Raw genomic sequence first — 18,703 nt, 5'->3', positions numbered from 1 at the left:
CAATGTAAAACCTGTACATTTTTTGAAAAGGAATATCACATTAGACATTATCTTACGTGTACTAGACTTTTTGACATTGACATTTATAATCACTATTCAACCTGTGGTAATTATTAAGTGGGCCTTCTGTTGCCCTCTGCAGGCCATCAATATGCGCATGCTTTTTTTTTGTTTTTTTAAGCTTACGTTCTTGTGATCCATGAACTGTACAGGTAGTTGAAGTAGTCTCAACACACTGTGATCTAAAACTCAAGTTTTAAGTAATCTATTCAAACTGGTGGCTGGGATCCAATCATTTAACACTAGGCCAGTCCCATCCAATTGCAAACTGATATCAATTTTTTCTGTACAGACCCCATCCCTATTTCATACTTGCCAACTCTCCTAGAATGTCCGGGAGACTCCCGATTCGCGGTGAATAGCATCATGTAGGCCCCACCCCCACGTCAAAACAACATTTTCGTCCCTGGGAGCGGGGCCAAAATGCCGCATTTTGCCCCCTCCCGGCCCGCTCCTCTCCCAGAAAGAACTTGCCCAAAGTAGGCAAGCATACCCTATTTTAAAATATCTATCTATCTATCTATCTATCTATCTATCTATTTATTTATCTGTCTATCTATTTACCTAACTCTCTATCCACACACAGGTTCTTCTGTTCTCATTACAATGATATCTGTGTGACAGCTGCCACAATGTTCTAAACAATTTATCTTGACAGACATTTTACGCAGGAATGGGAAGAAATGGGAAATAAAGCCAGTTATATTTTGCTAGCTGGAAATGTTTTGGCCTTTCAGCTCAGGTCAATGCATCAGAACATGAGTGTGACGACTTGAATGATAAATAGGCAATTTATTTTCAGCATGACAACTTTTTTTTTTCTTTATGTGACTGAAATATAATTGTGGTATCAGAAAGTCACAAATGTCTACCTACATTAGTATTTCCAGGTAATGGTGATGCAGAACATGTGCTGTGACAATATACATCCTGAACTATATCAGATTTCTACAGTTCAAGAAACATTCAAAGAAAATATGTTGTATTTTCATGCAGCATGTATTTTCTTAATCTTGCGTATAATGTTTTTGCATGCTCAAAAATAGCATGGTATAATGTAAGATATTATCTTATCATGTACATTTTTAGATACAGTTTACCTGTTTTTTTCTGCCTTACAATATGCTTTTTAGTACCTATGACTAGGGGCAGATGTAGTGATTTGTGTAGATCTCAAAGAGATGTCACTGGACACAATTTAAAGTGGTGGCTGTATACAGATAATGGCTAAGCTCCAAAGTGGTGTAGAACTGAACATTTTGTATGATAATATATATGTATTCGGTGGTCGAAACAAAAATTCAAAGTGGTATGGAAAATGTTAAGTGAATAGAATTTGATAGTTTTACAATGAAAGCAGCAGGAGAAGTGACAGTATGACATACCACCATATTCCAGCCCACTTTGTCCACTATATGTACTATAATATCCCTTTCTACAAAATGAAATCTAATTTTTCCATGTGTAGATATAATCAAGCACCTTATTACAGATATTGGGCCTGATTCATAAAGGAAAGTAAGGCAAAAAAATTAGTAAGTTTTCTCCTGGACAAAACCATGTTACAATGCAAGGGATCAGGGCCAACTTAACAGCATAATAGGCCCCCGGGGCCCTTGCTACACAACCACTCACCCACTTATGTACAATTAGTACAAGTATGTTGCTTTCGCTAAGGTCAAAATATGTATTCGCAACAGCAAGATCGCATGTACAGAAAACAGCTGCTACTGAGGGGACTAGTCCACCTAAACGTTTTAATAAAGAGGGTTTGAAGGTTCTGAATAAATGTCCCAGAATATTATACTGAAAAATTTGCAAGTCAATGGGGCCCCTATGCTCATGGGGCCCCCGGGCAACTGCCCAGTGTGCCCATGCGTTAAGACAGCCCTGCAAGGGGTGCATATTAATTTATTATTTTGCACATAAGTTAAATTCTGGCTTTTTTTTTTCATATAGTGCACAAATACTTGATAGCTTTATTTTTACACTGAAATTTAAAGTTGATTCAGGACATGCCCTTCACCATCTATAAATCTGTCCCCACATTTTAAATTTAGCTCCCTCTCCAATCCAACATGGTTTTGCCAAGGTGAAAAGTTACTAATTTCTTTGCTTTACATTCCTTAATGAATCAGGCCCATTGTTTATTCCCCATGTAAAGCCTTGATTCACAGTTATTCCTGTAAGCCAGTCAATCATCTTCAGTAAATATGTGCACGTTCTGCAGTGTAAGTACTCTTATCCACACGCCATAATACATTATTATGTTGACATATCATTATTGTTATTGTTAATGATTTGCAAGGCACCACAGTGCTCTGCAACACTGGACATACATAAAACAGGGACATACAATGTAGACTAAATAATTGCAAACATAAAAACAAAGGGTAGGTAGGTCTACTACTCATAAGAGAGCTTACAATTCAATGAGAAATGTGCACAAATGACAGGAGTGCGGCTCAGAGTGGAAATTGGCTGTCAGGCGCTATCCCCGACTTCTCTTAGGTGCCAGGGACAGACGCCTGTCTCCTCTAAATGCCAGTGTCTCGTTGCCTAGACGCTCTTCTTGGTTCCGGGCAGCCAAACTGTACACGCATGCGTAATGTTGTCCGGCATCGGAACGCTCTTCACCTGCTATGCCGGTGTTTCAGCTGCAGCTGATCGACTAATCACCCCCACCTATCAGGGAGCATTGTCTTCTATTTTAAGCTCATTCTGTCAGTATCTGGAACCAGAGTATTAGTTCACCAGCTCCAGCCTTCTGTTCCTGCTCCTGCATTGTGTTTGGCTCTGACCTTTGGCTTGATCCGTGGACTCCTCTCTTGTGTTATCCCTGGTACCGCTGTCGTATGTCTGGTTTGACTTCTGACTCCCCCGTGACTATTCTCTGCATCATCCTCATGTACTTCGCTCCTGTTTGGCTTTTGACCTGGACCGTTCGACTATTCCTGTTCCACAATACTGCACTGGTGACTAACTTGGAGAACTGCGACCTGCTCAACTCACGCAACCAAGTCCATCTCTCCTTGCAGGGGTCCCTGGTGAATACTGGGGGTGCGTTAGACTCTGCGTCTCATTGTTTAGTTGCGTCAATATGCAAGAGTGAGAGGTATTTATCAGAGATGAGATGAAATGCAGGTCAGAGTTAGACCTATGAGTACACAAGGGAGAGTATTTTTAGATGAGATATAAGATATGTGAAGGGGTGGTGTTGTTAAGGCTTTTGTAGGTGAGGGTGAGCAATTTGAATTTGATTTTGGAGGACATAGGAAGCCAGTGTAGGAAGTTACAGCATGGTGCTGCAGATGGGGGGTGGTGAGAGAGGAAGATAAGCCTGGCTGCAGCATATACGATAGATTAAAGCGTAAGGTGAATGCAACATAGGAAGAGGTTGCTATAGTTGAGGTGAGATAATAGATAATAGTTTTGGGTGCATCTTGGGTAAAATAAGTTTTTATTTTGAACGTGGAGGTGACAAGATTGTGAGAGAGACTAGATATGAGGAGTAATGTAGAGGGCAGATCCAAGTGTGACACTTAGGCAACTGGCTTGTGAGACTGAGAAATTGTGGTGTTACTGATGGCAAGGGAGATATGAAGGGATTTTGTAACTCTGGAAAGATTAAGGAAGATGATAAATGTTGAGCTTTAGATAGCATTGGAACATGCATGTGGAGAGAGACAATTGGTTACATGAAATAGTACAGAACTGGAGACAGCAGGGGAGGAATGGAACATTTGGGTGTTATCAGCATAGAGGTGGTATTGTAGGCTGAGTGAGCTAATCAGTTCTTCAAGAAAAAGACAAGATGTAGAGACAATGAAGGAGGAGCTTGATAGGTAGTAAGTGAAACAGGAAAGAACTGTGCCATGAAGGCCAATTGTGTGAAGGGTATGCAGGAGAAGAGGGTGATCAACTTTGTCCAAAGTGCTACGAGCAGCGGCGGCTCTGGGCACCGCCGCGACTCGCTCTGTCTGCTGCTGGACGTCCCGGCCATCGTCATGACGTCCGGGACGTCATTTCCGCTTTACCCCGACCGTTGCCAAGACAACAAGGGAACGCTTCCCTTGTGTAGCGCCGCGTCCCGTCATCCAGGGCAGCCGGGCGCATGCGCAAACTAAAAAGAAACAGCTGGCCACTTAACTCCTGGGCCTCTGGCACTTCCTATTGGCCAGTACTTGTATTTAAGGCAGGAAGGGGCAATCCTTCCCTGCCGGTTATAGTTCCTGCTTCTGCTGACTAGCCTGCTCGTGTTCCTGGTTGCTGTACCTTTGTTGGATTGATTCTTAGTTGCTGACCTTCTGCCTGATTCCTGACTCCGTTTTGATTGCCTGTGCCCTTTTGACCCCTTTGCCTGGATTTCTACACTGCTGATTTGCCTGTGCCCTCTGACTCCGGTTCGTGTCCTGGATATTCTGTTTGCTGCCGGCCTTGACTCTTGCCTGACCTCACTCTGCTATTTCTTCCATCTGCTATCGCTGGGTTCTCCCCAGTCCGCGCACAATTCACGACCCTCAGCTATCTGCGGCCAAGTCTGTCCCCACCACTAGGGGCTCCAGTGAAAACCAGACTTCTGAGCAGACTCCGGGTTTTGTGTTGCTGGCTGTGGGGGTTCCTAACATTATATCCGGCCATATGGAACCAAGCCCAGCACAAGTGCTGGCAGGACAAATCCAGACTCTGTCCCAGATGGTCCAGGAGCTGTCCCAGCGGCAGGCTGCCCAAGAACAAGCGTCTAGAGCTTCACAAGCCGGCCAGTCTGCTGTGGTGGAACCCAAGACGCATTTACCTGACCGCTTTTCGGGAGATCGCAGGCTCTTCCGTAACTTCCGTGACAGCTGCAAACTCTATTTCAAATTGAGACCACTATCGTCTGGATCTCCACAGCAAAAGGTGGGGATAATTATCTCTCTCCTACAACGGAATCCGCAATCCTGGGCCTTCAGCTTAGATTCCAACAGCCCTAAGTTACAGTCTGTGGACGCCTTCTTTGAAGCACTTGGGTTGATTTATGATGACCCGGACCAAGTGGCTTCTGCCGAAGCACAGCTGCGATCCTTGTCACAAGGGCAACGATCTGCGGAGGAATATTGTTCCAGTTTTAGGCGTTGGTCTTCAGACTGTGCATGGAATGACCCAGCTCTCCGTTGTCAGTTCCGTCTGGGGCTCTCTGAGCAAATCAAGGACTCCCTGGTCCAATATCCTATTGCAGAATCTCTTGAAGAACTTATGCAGCTAGCTATCCGGATCGACAGGAGATACAGAGAAAGGAAGACCGAAAAAGAAAGTTCTTCTACCTTTTCTCCTATGCTTCCGCAAGCTGCTCCTTTTGACCAAGTCGAGCCTATGCAACTGGGGGCATATCGACTGTCATCGGACGAACGAACCTGGAGGCGTACCTTAGGTCTCTGCCTGTATTGTAGAGAAAAGGGTCATTTACTCCGTTCCTGCCCCGTCAAACTGGGAAAAGACCGGGCCAAGTGAACATGGAGGTGTCCACTTAGGCCTGCAAGTAATCTCTCCCAAAAATTCTTTACTTGTCCCTGCTCAGCTCACCTTTGATGCACGAGAATCGTCCATTCCAGCCTTTCTGGACAGTGGAGCTGCCGGAAACTTTTTGGACTTGGCCCTCGCCGGGTCCTTGGGTTTCGCAGCCGTTCCATTGGAATCCGTCATCAAGGTTTTTGGATTAGATGGAAATCGTCTAGATAAGGGTGAGATACATCATCGTACACCTCCTTTGCAGTTAAAATTGGGTGCCCTTCACTCCGAGACCATCTCTCTGTATCTAATTAATTGTCCTTCAGTTCCTTTAATACTGGGTCACCCTTGGCTAGTTCTTCACAATCCCTGTATTGATTGGACCAAGGGGAAGATCATCAAGTGGGGTCCTCGATGTTCTTCCTCATGTTTGTCTCTTCCACTCAGAATTACTCGGATCTGTCCGGAACGGTTGCCTCTTCATTACCACGAGTTTTCTGACGTCTTCTCTAAAAAAGAAGCGGATGTTCTTCCTCCACATTGGGAGTACGATTTTACTATTGACCTTGTCCCTGGTTCTAGGTTGCCCAAGGGAAGATTATACGCCTTATCTATTCCAGAGGCCCAGTCCATGGAATCATATGTAAAGGAGAACCTGCAAAAAGGCTTCATACGGCCTTCCAAGTCTCCTGCCGGAGCAGGCTTCTTCTTTGTGGCTAAAAAAGATGGTGGGCTGAGGCCTTTTATTGATTATAGAGGGCTAAATAAAATAACCATTAAAAATACTTACCCTCTGCCACTTATCTCAGCCATCTTCGATCAATTAAAAGGAGCTAAGATTTATTCCAAGATTGACCTACGAGGAGCCTACAATTTGATACGTATCCGAAGACCACCTTTAATACTCAAACGGACCATTACGAGTACCTTGTCATGCCCTTCGGCCTCAGAAATGCCCCAGCTGTTTTCCAAGACTTAATCAACGATGTCCTTCGTGAATTCTTGGGTTCCTTCGTAGTGGTTTATTTGGACGATATCCTGATTTATTCCTGCTCATTAGAACAACACCGGAAACATGTTCGGCAAGTACTCCTGAAGCTCCGTCATCATCATCTATATGCTAAACTAGAAAAATGTGACTTCGAAGTTTCCAGGGTCACTTTTCTGGGGTATGTTATTTCTCCTGAAGGCTTTGCCATGGATCCCACAAAGGTACAGGCCATTCTGGATTGGGTACAACCCTCTAATTTAAAGGCCATCCAAAGATTCCTAGGATTCGCCAACTACTATAGGAAGTTTATCAGTTCATTTTCCATCCTCATCGCCCCCATCACTGCTCTGACCCGTAAGGGTGCTGATCCAAAGGTCTGGTCGCCTACTGCAGTTTCCGCCTTCAAAGCCTTGAAACATGCTTTCATGTCTGCCCCAGTTCTAAGACATCCGAATCCAGACCTCCCATTCATTGTTGAAGTCGAAGCTTCGGATGTTGGAGTTGGAGCCGTATTATCTAAGAAAGATCCTAAAGACCACCGCCTTCATCCCTGTGCTTATCTGTCTCAAAAATTCTCTTCCGCTGAAGAACATTACGACGTGGGCAATCGTGAGTTACTGGCCGTCAAATGGGCATTGGAAGAATGGCGCCACTGGCTGGAAGAAGCAAGACATACTATTACCATCTATACGGACCACAAAAACCTATCCTACATTGAGTCCGCTAAAAGATTGAGTTCCAGGCAAGCACGGTGGTCCCTCTTCTTCTCCCATTTCCAATTTATTATTACTTTTCGGCCTGGTTCAAAGAACCTAAGAGCGGATGCCCTGTCCCGTAACTTTATTTCCTCTCAAAGTCCAGTTTCTGAGCCCTGTTCCATTATTCCTGCCTCTTCTATTTTGATTGCCTTCACGCAGGAACTGGGTAAAACCCTTCAGCAGTGTCAACCACAGGCCCCTTCTGAAACACCAGTGGGCAAACTTTTTGTGCCTGTACACCTCAGGAAGTCGGTCCTCTCACAGTGTCATAACAACAAAGCTTCTGGACATCCCGGTATTGCCAAGACCATCGAAATTGTCTCTCGTACTGTCTGGTGGCCATCATTGTCTAAAAATGTAAGAGAGTATGTATCGTCCTGTGACTTGTGCTTCAAGAACAAAGTTTCTTGGAGTTCCCCGTCAGGGCCATTACTGCCATTGCATGTCCCAGTCAGACCTTGGACCCATGTGTCCATGGACTTCATCGTTGATTTACCCCTATCCTCTGGGTGTAACACCATCTGGGTAACCGTGGACCGGTTCAGCAAAATGGCCCATTTTATTCCGTTGACCAAGTTACCTTCTGCCCGTTCTTTGGCCACTTTATTGGTCAAATATATATTCCGTTACCATGGACTTCCGGAAGATATCGTGTCAGACCGGGGCTCACAGTTCGTCGCAGTCTTCTGGAGGTCCTTTTGCTCTCTCCTAGGCATCCACCTCAGTTTGTCATCTGCCTACCACCCGCAGTCAAACGGACAGACCGAGCGGGTGAATCAATCCCTGGAGCAATACCTTCGACTGTATATTTCCAAACACCATGACAATTGGGCTGACCTCCTTTCCTGGGCCGAAGTTGCGTATAACAACGCATGCCACACGTCTTCCCGGTGTTCTCCTTTTTATTGTAACTTGGGATACCATCCTAGGGCCAACTCCTTATCCTCTCTTTCCACCGATAGACCGCCTGGAACTGGAGCCACGGCCACCCGCCTTAGGAAGATTTGGAAGTCTGTACATCAGTCCTTACTTCGAGCTTCCTTTAGGTCAAAAAAAAATTGGACTTACATCGTTCTGCTTGTTCATTCAAAGTTGGGGACTCTGTGTGGCTCTCCACTCGGAATATAAGACTCCGTCAGCCGTGTAAAAAAATAAGGACCTAAATTTATTGGTCCATTTACCATTTTAAAGCAAGTCAACCCAGTGGCCTTCAAACTGAAGCTTCCGGAATCTTTAAAGATCCCCAGTACATTTCACTGCTCTTTATTGAAACCTGCCCGATCTTCCAGAAAATTCAAACCTCAACCAGTTTCGGTGGATGGACATCAAGAGTTTGTAGTGGAGAAAATCCTGGATTCAAAGAATGTCCAGGGTCAGGTTCACTACTTAGTCCACTGGAAGGGGTATGGTCCCGAAGAACGGTCGTGGGTACCACAGAGAAACCTACACTTAGACAGGTTACTCACTGAATTTTTTAAAAGATATCCCGGAAAACCAGGTTGTCGGGGTTCCTTGACCCCTCCTCAAGGGGGGGGTACTGTTACGAGCTGCGGCGGCTCTGGGCACCGCCACGACTCGCTCCCGTCTGCTGCTGGACGTCCCGGCCGTCGTCATGACGACCGGTACGTCATTTCCGCTTTACCCCGACCGTTGCCAGGACAACGGTCGGAACGCTTCCCTTGTGTAGCACCGCGTCCCGGCATCCAGGGCAGCCGGGCGCATGCGCAAACTAAAAAGAAACAGCTGGCCACTTAACTCCTGGGCCTCTGGCACTTCCTATTGGCCAGTACTTGTATTTAAGGCAGGAAGGGGCAATCCTTTCCTGCCGGTTATAGTTCCTGCTTCTGCTGACTAGCCTGCTCGTGTTCCTGGTTGCTGTACCTTTGTTGGATTGATTCTTCGTTGCTGACCTTCTGCCTGATTCCTGACTCCGTTTTGATTGCCTGTGCCCTTTTGACCCCTTTGCCTGGATTTCTACACTGCTGATTTGCCTGTGCCCTCTGACTCCAGTTCGTGTCATGGATATTCTGTTTGCTGCCGGCCTTGACCCTTGCCTGACCTCACTCTGCTATTTCTTCCATCTGCTATCGCTGGGTTCTCCCCAGTCCGCGCACAATTCACGACCCTCAGCTGTCTGCGGCCAAGTCTGTCCCCACCACTAGGGGCTCCAGTGAAAACCAGACTTCTGAGCAGACTCCGGGTTTTGTGTTGCTGGCTGTGGGGGTTCCTAACACAAAGGAGCAAAGATGTCCAGGAGGAGTGTGGTGAAGTGATGATTAGACTTTGCTTTAAGTAAATGATTAATCACTTTTGTGATAACAACTTTTGTGTAATGTTAGAGGTAGAAGTCAGATTGCAGAAAGTCAAGAAGAGAGTGAGAGTAAAGAAACTGAGTTAGACAGCTGAACATATGCTGCTTAAGTAATTTTGAAGTAAAGAGGAAAAGAGAAATTGGGCACTAGTTGGAGAGAAATGTTTGGTCAAGTATTTAGGATTGGTGAGAGGATCAAGTTTTAAGGATGATGAAAAGGGGGCCAGTGGAGAGAGAGATTGAAGAAAGCTTGAGGTGGGCATGCAGTATGGAGGGAGTGGAGAAGTTGGGAGGGAATAGGGTTGAGTGGGAAGATTGTTAGTTAAGATGAGTGCAGTGACTTCATCCTCGGTTACTAATTAGAACGAACTGATGGTGGATTGGGTAAGAGAAGATGGGTAGGGTGTGCAGGACCTGGCAGGAGGAAATATCTTTTCAAATTATGCTGATTTTGTGTTAAAAGTAGGTGGAAATATGAGGGAGAAAGGGGACAGAAAGGGGAGGCGGTGCAGGTGGGCACAGTAGCAAGTTAAAGGTGGCAAAGATGTATTGAGGTTAGAAGAGTAGATGGCTGTTAGAGAAATTAATAATGGTTACTTGGTAGCAAGTATATTGTGCATGCAGGGAAAGCTTACTGGCAAGGCATAGCCCCAGTAGCATACCTGGAGCACTGTCATTATAACTGTGTGTGGTGCACTGACAATTCTGTGAGTCCTCATTTCATTTTAATCAGGTTTGTATGCATAAGTCTAGAGTGGATATATTGTTTAATGTGTTTTTTTTTCATCTTCTGTTGAACATTTCACACATGTTAAATCTTACACTGTTACATCATCAGCAAACTCAAGCATACATAACTCCCTCAAGTCCAGCCTCTTCCAAATTCTAGAGTGATCTTCCTCTAGTTATGTTGGTCTAGATCATTAAAAACCACATTGAGGAAGCTTCCAATTTAATTGTACAGAGTAACAAAAAATCCTTCCTGATCCAATAAATGGCCCTTATATGAATTAATTATAAGAATTTACTGAAGCAGTCGCTCCAATAACATTGAATATCCTGTTACTTGTTTGACCTTGAGTATGAAAAGTATATTAGATACATTTTCCTACTTGCCTTAGATATATTTATAAATACTATCTAGTCAACTGTTAATATGTGTTATTTTAATATAAAGAAAACCAATTTGTAAAATATTTCTGTGCAATGTTACCCCTCAATTATCTTAATTAATGATGTTGCCAACATCTAAACGATCTGATCACTCTATAGAGCACTCTAAAAAACATCAAGTAAAAAAAAAAAATAGAGGAAAATATCATAAAGTTATCTCAAAATCACAAATTGGGCCTTCAGTTAGATCAAATGTCCAATATCAATGTTGGGCTATAAATGTTGTTATAGAACTGATGAACTGTAGTTTCCACTGTCCAGATTGATTATAGCTGTCTCATCAAAGATCTGATCCAACCGCATCCATGGCAAGGCAGAAACTTTGCTGTAGCCAGCAGCATGTAGAGAAATTAAGCTGATTGCAGTGTGGAACTGGTGGATAAAAATCAGCAATATGAGCAGTAAAACACCAATTGAATGGAAAATGTACCTTGAGGTCAAATGATAGAATGCATTAGAGGACCCACTGATATGCTTGATGTTATCAATCTTTGAAGAGTGAAATATTTCTTAAAAAATGATATGCCATACAAATGCTGACGCATTTCATCACCGCAAAGGTGATTTCTTCAGAGGGAGCAGACAAGCACACTTCCAGCAAGTAATAATACAAATCACTGCCAGGGAACATCATTATAAGTGCATTTTGTAAACTAAAACATAAATCAGCTCTGTGATTAGTCATTAACAATTAAAAATATGGTGTGCAAACTATCTGCAAAAACACACTACACAAATACATTAGTATGAATGTAAAGGAAAGGAATTTGACAGTTTTACAATTAAGGTGGTAGGAGAAGTGGTGGTATAGTATACAAGAGTAAGCACCCCCACTTCAACCACTGGCTACACATACTTCCAGTATCCAATAGAATTTAAATTTGGAAAAAAATGAATTATCTACTGCTTTAATACATTTGCATGCAGCACACAGCATTAAATTAAGGTTAGACTTTAATTTCATAATAGTGATCTATCAAGTAAGTGTTTTTTCTTTTACAAAGACGGCATAACGGGAAATGTTTTTCTTTCTTTGTCAGCATGCGCGTTGTAGTCAAAGCATAATCATTCATGAGGTTTTAGAGTAGAAGCTATTTCAGTCATCTGGCAGATTGATAACTTGGCAGTGATTTTAGGAGAAGAATAAGTCCGCATCTGCAGATTTATGCACAGTTATGCAAAACGTAATGTCTAAGATGAGCAAATATCTCATTTCTTTATGATGTTTGAAGTGTTCTATATGAAACTGCAGAAGAGATGAATGACATTCCGCACATCACGGTGCATTATTACTAGAGATGTGCACTGACCCCCGTGTTTTGGTTTTGGGTGTGGTTTTGGTTCTAAACTGTCTTTGTGTTTTGGTTTTGCTACTGGTTTTTGCCCAAAAATCTTGAAAGGTTTTATTTAAAAATTGTGAAAAATAGGTAAAAGGATGTGATTTTGAGCTCATATCTTACTATTTATAGCATGAACATTTATTTCAAGTGATTTACACCAATTTTTGGATAGCTAAAATTAATGATGGAGTACCGCCAAAAATACATGGCAGTTTAAAAATTATTTCTTATTCCTTAACAAACAAATATTATATTTTTTGAGGGGATATATCAAAGAAGAGAAGAGCCTGCTATCACACTCAAGCACAACACCCTGTCATTTGCCCTCTTAATAAATATATCACAGCCAGCCACTGTCAACTTTACTTTAAGTACAAAATCGACTAATCTTTAGATTTTATAAGAAAGAAATAGGTTGGTTATTTGGTGGGTGCTGCTGTACTGCTGCTCACTCTCAAATACAACACTTGATTTTTTGCATGCTTAATAAAGAGGTCACTGACACTACCCCTCGCCAAATTTAAAATAATTTTGAATAGAAAAGAAAAGATTTTAAAATAAATAATTGTTTTTGGTGGATACTGCTCACAGTCAAACCGTCTTTTTTGCCTGCTTCATAAAGATGTCACTAAAACTGACCCTCACAAGATTGCTTCCATCACTAGTAAAGCACTGTATTTTAAATTAAATAAATCTATTTTTTTTTTTCAGGTGTGCTGCTCGGAGTCATACAGCAACAGCACCCTTTGCACTAAACAGAATTAGAAATAAATAAAAGAAATACTAGTTGAGAATGAACATATATAAATATATATATATATATATATCAGAGAAAAAAAGAGAGAAAAATAAGCCCGCGCTCGGTATATCCCACATTATATATGGTACCAGCCGCATGGCAATATACCTGGGAGGTGAGTGCATCTTTTAACTGCATTTTAATGGTGTTTAAAGCATATGGGTCAGTGCAGGACCTGCATATAATTAAAATTATATATATATATATATATATATATATATATATATAAGTTAACCCGTGCATGATACTCATGCATTCTAGTCAAATCAAGCTACTTAAGGTGTTAAAAAGGTTCTTGTCATGCATTTGGGCCATAGCCCAGGCCTCAACCACCAACCACTCCCCACTGTCACCCCCGGCAACCACCAACCACTCCCAACTGTCACTTCTCCTTCAAGAAATATATATATATATATATTTTTAAATCTTTATAAACACTTTTAACAATTAACAAATTAAATTAACAAATTAAAAACATCTTAGTATACCAAATTTCAGCCCTTTCTGAATTTTTTTTTCCCTCACACACTAAGAATTTAGTAGGTCAGTGTATAACTCTGCCCAGCAGGTGGCGCTGCAGCTTGGTTTTATTTTTTCCCCACACACACAGACAGACTAACACATGCCACTAGACATTTATATTATAGATAGTACTATATACACATACACAGTGGCCTGACAGACTGACACCCAAATTATTCTAGCAGACTGATCACTGCAGAAATGGACTGCATTAAAAATAGTCACATATATTATTTTCTATGTAAAATTCCCTGTCTTCCACTCTAGTCATTCACTACATGCTATATTAGAAGCACAACCTGCAAGTCACCGTCATCATCATCATCATCATAATCTATTTATATAGCGCCACTAATTCTGCAGCGCTGTACAGAGAGCTCACTCACATCATTCCCTGTCCCCATTGGAGCGTACAAACTAAATCCCCTAACATATACACACAGACTGAGAGAGACTAAGGGCAATTTAATAGCAGCCAATTAACTTATTAGTATGTTTTTTGGAGTGTGGGAGGAAACCGGCGCACCCAGAGGAAACCCACGCAAACACAGGGAGAACATACAAACTTCACACAGATAGGGCCATGGTTGGGAATCAAACTTATGACCCCAGCGCTATAAGGCAGAAGTGCTAACCACTAAGCCACCATGTACCTTCCTCTCTATACACCGTTCTAAAATGGCAGATGAGAACAGGGGGAGGGATATATATATAGAAGCACATTTTTCCACGGAAATTAGGTTTTGGGTCATTTTCAGATCCGATTTTGGTGCGAAGAATCGAAGCGTGATTTATTTATACTCGGATCCACAAATCTCGGATCTGTTAGATGAATCTATAAATGTATACAACTCTCAAGAGAAGCACCATCATTTCTCAAGAGTAGAAAGGCAGTTGCCATGGTCTCATGCCAAAGGGAGTCCCCCAGTTGTCATGGTCACCAAACATTGCCAGTGCGACCTGTAATGACTAAGCATTTCCCCTCTTATTTAAATGACAGATTTGAAAAGTTATTCTGAATTTCTGTCCGTTAACTGGCTGATAGCTACTCACTCAGTTTCCTGCCTTATACTGAACTGTGATTGGACTAGAGGGGACAGGAAACAGTGCCCAAGTGCAGAAGCAGAATTTTTATAGGTGGGGTTTCCAAATGTTTGACTTAGAAACAAAGGAAACTTAATGCACAATAAGTTTGCAATAAACATTTTTTGTGGTCAAATTATTTTATGTAAATAGCAAATAATTTTATTCCTACGTTGAGTCACAAAGTGTTACTTATTTACGTACTGTAAAATGATACTTAATGTCAAGATTGCTAACAGTATATTTTTAGATTGTGGTCGATGCAGCTGATTGGAAAATGCTTTTATGGTCACCTTGTCTGGTTGAGCCTATGGAACAAATACTGCAAATTACATTGAACAAACAGTAACATTCTAAGTCAATTAAAATACAAATTAAGGTAAATGCACATAATAAAAAATAACTTTACCCAATCACATGACCAACTTATACATTTCCAATCAAATTTATTAGCTACTTTAACAAATGTACAGAGAAAAGTCATAACTACAGAAAAACATTCACAAAGGAGTGGGCTGTCACTTTGCACCATAGCATCAATATAACTTGTACAGGGGCTATTGACAAGATAGGAAAACAGACACAATGAGAGAACTGGGAGATAAATTCACAAGGCAGAAGGATACACTGACATTATGCACACAACAAGAGCTTTGGTCACAGTAGGGAGTAGCAAAATCATAAAGATAAAGACAAAATAAAGGTTGAAATGCATTGGTTGGCTTTTGGAGAAAACTCTCAACTTTATGGGAATTGAGGATTAATGATGAAGGACCTTTTTACCCGGGAATAAACATCTTTAAAGGACGTTGTTTCATCCATTTATTACCTATATCTCGAATGAATCCAATTACTCCATTAAGGGGTATTCTGCATGTTTTACATTTTATAAGTGTAATAAAAATATTTTTCTAAGTAATTTTACTGGATCTTTTTGTATAATGAATTGTATTACCCTGCGATATTCATGGGTCACCTCCAAAGTTTCTTACTATGTGATGTTTTATTTTTTTGCTCCAAATATTTAGCTTGCTGGAATATAAGGAGTAATACCCCAATTTTCCTGCAGAGGACATTTCATCAGAGTGAAAGTTTATTAATCCACTATCGTAAAAAAGACTTGTTTTCCATAGATACCACGTGGATGCATTTTGGTCATTATTGACATTGTTTTAATACACCATAGAACTTTACTATAGGCCTGAGTCATTATGGAAAGTAAGGCAAAAAAAAGGAGTAAATGCTCTCTGGGACAAACCACGTTACATTGCAAGGGGTGCAAAGTAATGTACTATTTCGCACATAAGTTAAGTACTGCCTGTTTTTTAATCCAGCACACAAATACTTGATAGCTTTATTTTTACTTTAAAATTTAAAGTTGATCTAGGACATGCTCTATCCCAACTATAAATCTGTCCTCACATTTTAAATTTACCTCCCCCTCCAATGCAACAAGATTTTGCCCAGGTGCACAGTTACTCTTTTTTATGCTTTGCTCTCCCTAATGACTCAGGCCATATATGTGTAAGTTTTTTGCTTTTTTTGGGTTCAGTATATTGACTATTTGAAGTCGGATTCATACAATTGTGTACATTTATTTTTATTAAGATTGATGTATCGGCACTGTGAGTTTTTAAGATTTGTTTGTTACATACCATTTTAGATTGTGATCCACTATGCTATGGTAATTGTATTGTGTGAAGGAGTTTGACATCATAATTCTCCAGTAGGTCATTTGTGATTGTGTTTTTGCTTTTTATTAATACAGGTAAGGTTGTATTCTTGTTTCCCAGTGAGGCTGCTCTTCACTATGTTGAATGCCTGGGGATTATTTCAGTCCTTCTCAGCTATGGGTATGTATATATATATATATATATATATATATATATATATATAAATTTCCCTGTGCATACTTTTTGCATAACTGTGGAATTGGGGTCTGTCATGAGATTGGGACAGGGACAGTGCTGTGGAATTAGTGGCGCTATATAAATAATTGGTGATGATGATGGTAATGGGCTGGAACACACGTGTTGTCACAGCCCAGTACCACACTCGCAGTCTCAGGGGATCAGAAGAGGTCACTCCACATAACATAAGAAGTGGCGGGGAAGGGCTGCAGGAGGGGAGGGTTCAAGTGGAAGGAGGTGCCTGCGTCAATCCTGGCCATAGCCAGTCAACCTTGTAAAAGTTCCAACTACCAAGCCATATAATGTTTGCAGAGCTTCTTTTCAAGTACAGTACAATATAACATGTCCTTTGTATAGTACATTGATATTATATTTCCTGTTACCTGCTTACCAGTTAAGTATATTTTACAGTACTGTCATACAATATACTATAGCTCTCTTTATCTCAGACTGAGATTGTAGTTTTTATCATCATATGGCCTGAGGATTATAGTCTGAGGTCTTACTATGGAAATGCCCACTGCAATGAGATGTACTGGGGATTAGAAGGTGTGTGTTTGCCAGCAGACACACATAGATGCTGCACTCCCTGCACTGTGGTGTGAGAGATACATTTCAAATGTGACCATAAAGTATAAAACTGTCAAGTAGACACTGAACAAAACTTGCAATGGTGACAAGAGCAAAATTGTTAGTAACTTTATTATTAATATTATTATTATTATTATTATTATTATTATTTTATTTTTATATTTTTGCACAGATCACGGAGAGCCAGTAAGTAATAGATTGGAGTATCATTCCCACATCATCAAACATCATCATTTTTTAGGCGTTGTAATGGAGTGTGGAAGTGAGGTTAGAGGGGTTCATGTGGTTACACTATTAATAGTATACACAGTAAAGTATAATGGTGCAAAAGACAAGGCTGCCTAAACTTTATGTAATGCTGGCCAAACACACTGTGAAGTCAAAAGCAACTATGATGACTGCTAATATTTCTGATTGAATTAGCTAACTCATTATTAGATATGTTCATAAATGCAGTTAGAGGATGACTTTTCTTTGCCTATATTTACAGTCATTTCGCAACCACACCAACAGGCCTTAGTCATGCCTTAATAAATGGTCCAAATTGACCATGTGTGTGGTCAAATTGGACACTGATCATGTCATTCAGCTCTTCTACCAAGTAACAAGATGTGACCAGCTTAACCATAGCATCTATTTAATGATAATGCAGTTACATGTTGTTTTCAACCACAGTGAAATGTCACACCTTGGCCCTGCACATGGTCAGTATAGCAAAATGGGGGCTTCCACAGAAGATGGACCAGTACCACTGGGCCCTCCTCACTGCCTAGCCCAATTGCAGCAACATAGGCTGCTCCACCGTTGAACTAAACTCTCGTTGAAGCTAAGTTTGAACATAGATATATAACTATAGAAAATACGTTTAGTATATATTTTTAGCAGTTCAATAATATATGTAAGACACTTAAAATATAAACAGCATTAACACGGTTATATTTTAAGCATTTATTTAAATCCCAATTATTATCATATTGGGTTGAAGAAATAGAATTAATAAAATAATCAATTTAACAATTATTCATCTTCCTCCTCCCTACATATAGTTTATAGGTAGGGCAACCATCAGAAATTATGGATGCCCCCATAATGTTCCAACTTTATGGCCTCGTTCTTGGTGCCCTAATTCCTGAACAGAGCTGAAGTGGAAAGGGAGAAGGACCCAAGATGAGGAGTTCTGGGACATAAGGGAAGGAGTAGCTAAAAGCTTCATATCAACTAAAATAAAAGAAACATCCTACACAGTGTAGTATATATTTGGCATGTTGTTGCAATTGACAAAATCACAGATTATTTACATGGCAGTGGACACATATTGCAGCATGTCTAGACCCCATGATTATTTTTGGAAAGGTAATCCCAATAATAATCTTTAAAGTGTATAGTACACATCCCTACCATGTGCTTATGCCTAGATTACCCTTAAATTTTTGCTCCTTTCTTTCAAAGTGAACCTTATTTTTTAATCATTTTAATATCTGGTAACATGTTATTCCACCACATATACATCAAAAATAAAATGTAATTGTCCAATCCTCCTTATCTTTCTAGCCCCTTTCCTTGTTCAATTGATTACCAATACTATATGTAAAAAAAAGTGTTAAAACCGTGTCCGTTTATTTTTTTATATTTTATGTTTATTTAATTGAATTTAGAATACACTGACAATGACTCTGTA

At 40.9% G+C, this 18,703-nt stretch overlaps 1 protein-coding gene across 1 annotated transcript in view; it reads left to right on the top strand.

Annotated features, from left to right (window-relative positions):
- Positions 1 to 5,552: 5,552 nt before the first annotated feature.
- LOC142159454 (transmembrane channel-like protein 2) overlaps positions 5,553 to 18,703 on the top strand; it is a 165,312-nt gene continuing 152,161 nt past the window's right edge. Inside the window, exons 1-5 of the mRNA XM_075214356.1 lie at positions 5,553 to 5,558; positions 5,618 to 5,780; positions 6,821 to 7,280; positions 7,395 to 7,821; positions 8,488 to 8,668. Coding sequence (XP_075070457.1) covers positions 5,553 to 5,558; positions 5,618 to 5,780; positions 6,821 to 7,280; positions 7,395 to 7,821; positions 8,488 to 8,668 — 1,237 coding nt within the window. The remainder of the gene's footprint in view (positions 5,559 to 5,617; positions 5,781 to 6,820; positions 7,281 to 7,394; positions 7,822 to 8,487; positions 8,669 to 18,703) is intronic.

This window comes from Mixophyes fleayi, chromosome 5 (genome assembly GCF_038048845.1).
Source record: "Mixophyes fleayi isolate aMixFle1 chromosome 5, aMixFle1.hap1, whole genome shotgun sequence".
NCBI classification, from domain to species: domain Eukaryota; kingdom Metazoa; phylum Chordata; class Amphibia; order Anura; family Limnodynastidae; genus Mixophyes; species Mixophyes fleayi.
Note: the sequence above shows the minus strand (reverse complement) of the source record. Positions and strands in the feature narration are given on the sequence as shown.